Genomic DNA, 9,051 nt, shown 5'->3' on the forward strand with positions numbered 1-9,051 from the left:
GATCAATGGGAGATCGTGATTTAGCATATCGTACATAGAAGAGATCAATGTGAGTAGAAGATCATACAGGGTTGGGGAAAAAGAAATGTCGTATTTCTGACCAAAATGTGACGCTATATTTAACATACTTAAAATTATCCAATTTAAGTCAAATATGCGCCGTTTTGTTCGCAAACTTGTTGCCATTTAGAAGGCAACTTCATTATCCCCCCTTAAAAAAACCCCCTCCTTATTTGCAAAAAACTCAGACAGCCAGTTTTCGCAAGTCTTCTTTGAGGCCAACTTATTATCACCAAGAGCGTTTTGCATGAACCGGAAGAGATGACAATCACTTGGAGCCAGGTCCGGACTATACGGTGGGTGCAATAGGACATCCTATCCGAGCTCCCGTAGCTTCTGGTGGGTCATCAAAGATGTGTTAGGCCGAGCGTTGTCCTGGTGAAAAACAACACCATTCCTATTGATCATTTCTGGCCGCTTCTGGTCAATCGCCTGCTTCAAACGGTCAAGCTGCTCATAGTAGAGAACCGAGTTGAGGGTCTGACCATAGTTGAGCAGCTCATAGTGGATGATTCCCTTTTCAATCCCACCAAACACACAGCAAAACCTTCCTGGCCGTCAATCCGGGCTTGGCGATGGTTTGGGCCGGCTCACCGCGCTTCAATCACGACTTTTTTCGCTTTAGGTTGTCGTACGTGATCCACTTTTCATAACCAGTCACCATCTTCTTCAAAAATGGGTCGAGTTCGTTCCGTTTCAGCAGTGCATGGCAGGCGTTGATTCGGTCTAAATGATTTTTTTGCGTCAACTCGTGTGGCACCCATACATCCAGCTTTTTTTTGGAATCCAATCTTCTGCAAATGGTTCCAAACGGTTTATGGTCTATACCCAGTTCCTGGCCAATCGAGCGAGTGCTCACATGCCGGTCTACTTGGATGATTTCAACGATTTTATCGGTTTCCACGACGATTGGCCTACCAGTACGGGGTGTATTTTCGACATCCACTACACCAGAACGAAATCGATCAAACCAACGCTGTGCTGTGCGAATCGTTACAGTATCGGGTCCATAAATACACGAATTTTTTCGGCCGCCTTCGTTGCAGTTTTACCTCGCAGGTAGTAAAAACGTAAAATATGGCGAATTTCTTGCTTGGTGGACTCCATCTTTGACGCGCAATAATTTGAGACTGAAAATGACAATCACAACACTGTCAAAACGAAACACTCGTAGCACAGAATGTCGTCTTTAAATAGCTGTATAGTATGATCCGATGCGATAAGTACAACACAAGATATGTTTAAGTGTTGCCATATATTGACAATATACGACATTTCTTTTTCCCCAACCCAATATCATGTTCAAAATCTTAAGAAATAGAGTAACAAAATAATAAATGATGCCAAGAAAGAATATTTCAATGAAACATTTGCGAATGCGACTGCAAGTAAAGATGTTTGGTTTCGCCTTCGTTCGTTGGGATTTTAAAAAAACACAACCCTTGGAGAATCAACCAATGTCAGTGCTGATGAAATTAATTGATTTTTTGGTGAGAAATTTTACACACAATGATCAATCTCGTGGAAAGGTCCTTACCACAAGTGTGGAACTCGGAATCGAAAAGTGTAAGGCAGTACAGCTCCACCGTGGACGATTGGTGGAGACTGAAGGATTCCGCATTAACGAGAGTGAAGTAATTCAAGATTTGGTGAAAGGCGAATCCTATAAGTACCTGGGATTTCTGCAACTGAAAGGGATTTGTCACACAAAAATCAAGAAGGAACTCCAGGAACAATTCTTGATCAGAATCAACCAGGTTTTGAAAACAAACCTCTGCGGCGGCAAAAAAAATCAAAGCCGTCCATACGTCAATACTGATGATTGCGCCGGCTAGTGACCATTCTATCCTGGATTCCTCGAGTCGAGAAAGATGCACCACGCTAGATATGGGTGACAGACTAGGGGGGCGTTGCTGATTAATGGTCAGCTGCATCCCAATAGGAAGTATCCCGTGTCGGGCACACGTACAGAGCATTGGAGACAACAACATCCCAATTACGAAAACACTTGTAATACTAACCTCGAGCCAACCGCGAGTAATCGGTTACATATTACTAACATAGATAATAAGAAAAATTGTCAAAGTATTGAACTCCCGGCCTCGTGAGGCTAACGCCATATAAGCCTTGATAAAAATATATATTTTGGGAAAAAAAATACGTTAGCCGTTCCTTTACTCACGTACAGTTTCGGGGTGCTGAAGTGGACGAAAACCGATTTAGAAACAATAGAAAGAGCAATGAGAGTGACGTTCACAAAGCACCGTATGCACCATCCAAAGTCGTCCATAGAAAGATTCACCTTGCCACGTGTTGAAGGAGGAAAAGGTGTCACTGACATTAGAGCGCTTTGCAGTTCCCGGATCCAGCAGTTGCGGAGTTACTTCGTGGAAAGTCAGACCCGTCACGATATATATCGCGCTGTCTGTGAAGCGGACCGTGGATTCAGTGCCCTGCATCTGGCGCAGGAGCAGTACGAACTTAGCTGCAATTTGCAGACCATAGAAGAAAAAATAACATCATGGAAGCAAAAGGAACTTCATGGAACGCACCCCCATCGTTTAGAGCAAGCGCATATCGACAAAGTATTATCGAACACGTGGCTCGTGCGAGGTGAACTCTTTTCTGAAACAGAAGGGTTTATGGTAGCCATCCAGGACCGCATAATAGCGACTAAAAACTACCGGAAGTACATCTTGCACGAAAACGTTGTTGACTGTTGCAGAAAGTGCAATAAAGTAGGAGAGACGATTGAACACGTCATAGCCGGCTGTGGAGCGCTAGCCGAATCAGCTCATCTCAATCGTCACAACTCGGTTGCCAAGATTGTTCATCAACAGCTAGCATCAAAACGCAACTTGGTAAATCAGTTGGTACCCTACTACAAGTATATTTCGGATCTTGTTTTGGAAAATAGCTGCTACAAGTTGTACTGGGATCGCGAGATTATTACAGATGTCCGAATACCAGCTAATCGCCCTGATATTGTGGTCTACGATAAAAATAAGAAAGAAGTGCTGATAATAGACATTGCAATACCGTTAGACCACAATCTACAATCTACGTTTGCTGCCAAGATAACCAAGTATCACGACTTGGCAGAAGAACTAAAACAAATGTGGCATTTGAATGGCATCCGTATTATACCAGTAGTGATCTCTGCTACTGGTTTAGTTCCACACTCTCTCACGCAGTCATTGGAGGAGCTGCAAGTAACAGAGCAGCTTGCGGTTATGCAGAAAGCGGTGATTCTTGGAACGTGTAACATAGTGCGACGGTTCCTGAATCACCATAATTAGAACACGATGATTGTGCAGACACTATTATAAAGAGAAAAAAAAAGATACCACAGAGCCTAATCCCCCTTTGGCATTTAAGAAGCCCGGGGTAGGTGAATATTCCAGCTCAATGCTGAGAAGTGCCATAACTCTATATAATAATAATAATAATATTGAGTGTTTTCATTTTAAAATCCAGTTCACTGGTAGCTATATTCGGGTATGTAAGTTCGAATCGATGATAGGCATGTTCCAAAAAGTAAACTCATTTCTTTATTTTATATTAAAATTATCAAAATAATTAATGAGACGGACAGTCTGTTTTTTTTCTATTACTAAAGAATATCGCGCATCTATAAACGGAAATCAAATCGCCAAATCCAGATTTACTTGCAGATACCTGCCACCAGAAGCGTTTAAATTGTCACCAGTAATATTTTTTTTAAAATTTTGCGCCGGGTTTTTTATAAGCGGTTTTATGAGCGGTAAACTCACAGAATTTCTCTTTTCAATGAGGCGACGAAAGGCAGATCGCGTAATTTCAAGAAAATCGCGGAAAATCAAATCACGGAAAAAAATCTCGTAAAAAAGAACCCAGTGTATGCTTCTCAATTTGTGCCTCATCTCACGGTTCAAAATAATATTTTTTTTAAATCTTCAGTCTTTCCTGTCGAAGAGTATAGAAATACTTCACCTCCTTCATCGGCCTTATCGTTTGTTGTTAATTATTCATCGAAAATGTGTTTTTGAGTGGATGTCACCCCAATTACCACGTATAAACTCGTTTTTGAAGTGTCCTTTGTCCTTAGTTTGTTATTCGCATTTCTATGGGTACCCATTTCACAAATACCGCAAATACCTCAGTGTTTTGGGAATTTTCAATATTTCAATTGGCGAAAGGAAAATAAGTAACTAGTCTTGACATATCTGTGACCACCATAGACCATAGTTTGGAAATCAAATCATGACATCGCATTCGCAGCCTCTACTGCACTTGACCCATTGTCAATTGTGTTCATTCGATTCGTAAACAAAAAAAAAACGCGTGTTGTTGTTCGGGCATCTCAGTTGATGCTCTCTTGTGTATTCCCCTTCATTTTATTCATAGCAATTTGTAGCACTTCAAATGGAACTCCTCTCGAACGAAGGCCTACGAATGGATGGTCGCAGACCCAACGAATTGCGCCGAATTCAGTGCAAATTGGGAGTTTTCAGCCAGCCGGACGGTAGCGCATACATTGAGCAAGGCAACACCAAGGTTCTGGCGGCGGTGTATGGTCCACATCAGGCACCAGGGAAGAAAAGCAACCACGAGGAAGTTATTGTCAACTGCCAGTACAGTATGGCTACATTCTCCACGGGAGAACGGAAGAAAAGGCCCCGGGGAGACAGGAAGAGCCAAGAGATGACTATTCATCTGCAACAGGCTTTAAGTGCTGCGATCAAGACGGAACTATATCCGAAATCTCAAATAGATGTATACATAGAAGTGCTAATGGCGGACGGAGGAAACTACTGTGCCTCGGTAAATGCAGCCACCTTGGCCCTCATCGATGCCGGCATCTGTTTGAAGGAGTATGTTTGTGCCTGCACGGCCTCATTGGCTGGCAAAGTACCATTGATGGATGTGTCAAATTTGGAGGAAATGAGTGGAGGACCAACTCTTACGGTCGCATCGTTGCCAAGCAGCGGAATGATTGCATTTATGGAGATGTCTCAACGATTCCATTTGGATCATCTGCCAAATGTCATCGAGACTGCCTTACAAGGTTGTCGAGAAGTACAAAAAATTATAGATAGAGCTGTTAGAGAGCATGTGATTCATCTAGGACAAGCCGGAGACTGGGGGAGCGTTGGCAAATAAAACCATTTTTGGGATGTAAACAATGTTTTGTTTAATATTGAGATATATTGAATGATAATACCATGTTACTGTTCAATCTATATTGCCTAATTGTTGTCTACAGAACTGTTGATAATTGCCATCAGTTGCTCTTTACGATGAGCAGATTGTAATTTCAATATCATATCGTTCAGCTGATGCCCTCCTTCCATAAATGCCTTCAAGTTGTGAACAGTCCCACCTTCAATGCGGTGATCCGTGATACGGTCTTGGTTGTAATTATAAGTACGTACCTTTTCATTTCGCAAACTGGAACCTATTTGGGATTTCTTTAACGATTGGTTACTGTTAAACTTAGTTTCTAATTCCTGCTGCATCATCCTAGCCAACAGTTTCTGCTTAGCAATCTCCTTATTTTTCAACTGAGAGCGTTCCGTCTGACATTCAACGGCAATCCCTGTTGGAATGTGTACAATTCTAACAGCACTATCGGTTGTGTTCACATGCTGTCCACCGGCTCCGCTTGCACGTTTGGTTTCAATCTTCAAGTCTTTCTCATGGAGCTCAATTTTGAAGTCATCCGGTTTGGGAATGACAGAAATAGTTGCAGTACTTGTATGAATTCTGGCGGATTTTTCCGTGCTTGGAACACGCTGCACTCGATGTACGCCAGCTTCAAATTTTAAATAGCGATATGCCTCCCTACCGCTAATGATAATGGATCCATGACGAATACCACCCAACTCGGTATCCTCGGTTTGAATCATCTGTATGTCCCATCCTTTGGAATCGATGAACCCATAGTACATATCGAACAGTTCTCGTGCAAAAAGCATGGCTTCCTGGCCGCCAACACCGGCAGCTACCTCCAACACGAGTGAACCAAAATCTTCCTCTTCATCCATAGCTAAAATGCCGTCCATAATTTCACCGTCCAGCTTCCGCAGAATGTTGGAATAAGCCTGTAAATTTTGTTCCAATTAGTTTCATTCCAAATAGAATCGTCTTGCATCCGGATCTGGAATTTTCCCGTTTTGCTCTGGTTCGAAAAGATTCTCGGAAGTATAGATTACCTCATTCTCTTCCTTCATTAGTTGCAGCATATCCTCGTCCTTCTCTGCTCCCATTTCCTGCAACGATTTGAGATTGTCCACAATTATTTTTCGCTGCTCGTACATCTCCACCACGTGCGATAACAGTGCCATCCTCTTGATATCATTCTTGTTCAGCTGGTCCGACACCTTCAATGAATAGTACTCCAAACGAATGTTCTCCAGGTACTTCTGGATATGCTCATCCGATATTTGAAACCCTTCATCAACTCGGGATCCGATCGGATGCTGCTGAGCCAACGAAGGAAAACGAACGGAAGCGGAAATTGGCCTACTTTTTGTAACACATGCACTGTACGACCACAAGGGTTTGCACCGGGTAACACTTCTGAGACAGCAAATTCGATTGAGGAACATTTTCGCACATTAAAAAAAGAATTTTCATTGATAAACAACGCGAAATTTGTTGCGAAATCGAGAGTGGTGTTGGTAAATTGAGCAGCTGTCAAAATCAGCTGCTCTGATAACGTAACCATGACATTCATTCCATTAATGTTGTGAATTGTGATCTTTATGAGAGTCAACTTTTTGTGATACAGCAAATAGGGGAATTCGAAGGAGGATTTTCAGAAATCTATTCTATATTTATTTAAAAATAACAATTCATGATGACTGACTACATTGTTCTAAATCATGTTAAAACTATCGTTTGCTAAAAAATTACATCCAACCGCCTTTTAACAATTTGAAGAGCGCGGGAGAATCGTAAATGAATTAGAGATGGGCAAACCGTTCATGAACTGATCAAATGAACGAGTTTACCCAAAAGAGTGAACGAACTGCCGTTCTTTTTTTGCTGGGCAACAGTTCATATGAACTGTATACCCAGTTCAGAACGAACTGTGTACGGTGAATGATGAACTGATAATACCAAGCCCCGGGCAAGGGGATATGATCCGCGAGTCAAGATGTGCTACAAATTTAGCTGTCATTGCCAAACCTATCAAATTACTCGGCGAACTCAAGGCAAATCTATGGAACAAGGTGCGCCCATTCGCTAACTAAAAAAAGAATTGTTTTTTGAAAAAAAAATTTATGTGAAATGTAATGATCATGATGATCACAAGGGTCTGAATGATAATATAAAACGTAGAACCCTAGGTTGATCACTTGAAATGTAGTATTATATTATAATGTAAACCAACTTAAGAAATTGAAAGAATTTAAGTGAAATAAAAGGGTTTGAATGAATTCTGCATTATTTCAATAATTTCAGTTGTATTTAGCTGCTGCTCATGCTTTATTCGAAAATTTGCGTTTTGCGTGCGGAAAAAATGAAGCGTTTGCCAAATATTTTACAACACAATAATCACAAAAACTCACCATTATAATATAAAATCAGCATCAAACACAATTTCAGTTTCATATTATTTCACAATTTTCGAGGAAACGTATTACTCTATTACATAGAATACATATTGAATACAGAAAAGTAAATTTTCATTCATTATTTTTTGTTCTAGAAGTGTGTTAATTTCGTCCTTAATTTCGTTTTCCAAATGGCGCAAATCATTATGGTGCCTTCAACGCAAAGACAATAAATGAAACGCTTGCAGCGTAAAACGTAATGAATATAATGAATATAGCAATGAGTATTTCATAAAGTATCAGTATATTCCACAAATTGTGCTCAATCGTCTTAATTTACTTTTGTGTATTTTTTAAATGGCTGCAGAAAACCACTTCACGTTTTGACCCACCTGGTAGTATGTTAAGTGCCTTGTTTTACACCAGCTTGAGAGTTTGGCAGTTCTCGCGAGTGACAGTGGTCGCAAATTGCATTTGCGACCCGGACATGTTTGACGCTGTCAAATCCTATGTGCTAGTATACGGATGCCCTCAGGCTGGATAATACAGTTCAGAACGAACTGACCGCTGGCAGAACTGTGCATGCAGTTCAGAACGAACTGTGTACGGTAAGCGGTGCGTAAGAGGAAAGAAAACGAACGAGTGATAGATGAATGGTGCTGCAAGGTAAATAGTTCTCAAATTAACGAATGAAAACAAACGATAGCCCCATGAAACAACAAAAATAATATGTCGGTATTGTCGCTTCATAAAAAACGCTTGTTGCGTTTTTTTATGTTGCGTTCAGGATACGATGGTTTTAAATTGGATTGTTAAATTATTTATCAAATTTCATACTTTGGAGTTCAGGGTAAATATTTCAGTAAGTTGTTTTGCCAATCTACCTCACTTATAAAATATAGTTGAAAGCTGAAAGTTGATTTAAACAGTCTTGTTAAACAGTAAAATTCGCGTCGCTAATATGAAATATGTTTTATATTATATCATATTGTGCTCGATAATTTTGAGATGGACGTTCGCGGTTTGGGTACAGTTTTGCTATAGCATTTATTGCAATACATCGTAAGCAAAGCAGCACGATGCTAGTTTATGCTGAAAATAATGAATAACGACTCAAACAAAATTAAAATTTCAAAATCAAAGTTTGATTTTCTATTGTGCTAAGTTATTTCTAACAAATATATCCCGACATATCCCGCCACTGTACAAAAGAGTGAGTGATCTGCTCAAAAGAACTAGTTCACTTAAGTGAACGGTTGGTCACTGAACGGTTCATTAAAGTGAACCGTTTTGCCCACCTCTAAAATGAATTTTAATTCTAGAACGCTGTTCACTTCTTGAAACCAGGATTGAAAATTCACTCCGAATGACGTTCACTTAGTGATTCCCGATTTTTGAAATTAATCGTTTATCAGCTGATCGAATACTTTTCAGCAGTTTGTTATTCGAT

General features: G+C 40.5%; 2 protein-coding genes across 2 annotated transcripts; one reads left to right on the top strand and one right to left on the bottom strand.

The window, feature by feature from the left end:
• The first annotated feature begins 4,366 nt into the window (after positions 1 to 4,366).
• On the top strand, positions 4,367 to 5,225 carry LOC129767996 (exosome complex component RRP41). Its single transcript, XM_055769336.1, has one exon. It carries the CDS (start codon positions 4,465 to 4,467, stop codon positions 5,200 to 5,202), a length of 738 nt encoding a protein of 245 aa, XP_055625311.1. The 5' UTR covers positions 4,367 to 4,464; the 3' UTR covers positions 5,203 to 5,225.
• Positions 5,218 to 6,788, bottom strand: LOC129767993 (peptide chain release factor 1-like, mitochondrial). Its single transcript, XM_055769334.1, has 2 exons — positions 6,255 to 6,788; positions 5,218 to 6,143 (listed from the first exon to the last, which is right to left on the bottom strand). Exons 1-2 carry the CDS (start codon positions 6,648 to 6,650, stop codon positions 5,289 to 5,291), a joined length of 1,251 nt encoding a protein of 416 aa, XP_055625309.1. The 5' UTR covers positions 6,651 to 6,788; the 3' UTR covers positions 5,218 to 5,288.
• Between the last annotated feature and the right edge of the window lie 2,263 nt (positions 6,789 to 9,051).

The sequence above is a fragment of the Toxorhynchites rutilus genome, chromosome 2 (genome assembly GCF_029784135.1).
Source record: "Toxorhynchites rutilus septentrionalis strain SRP chromosome 2, ASM2978413v1, whole genome shotgun sequence".
Taxonomy (NCBI): Eukaryota; Metazoa; Arthropoda; class Insecta; order Diptera; family Culicidae; genus Toxorhynchites; species Toxorhynchites rutilus.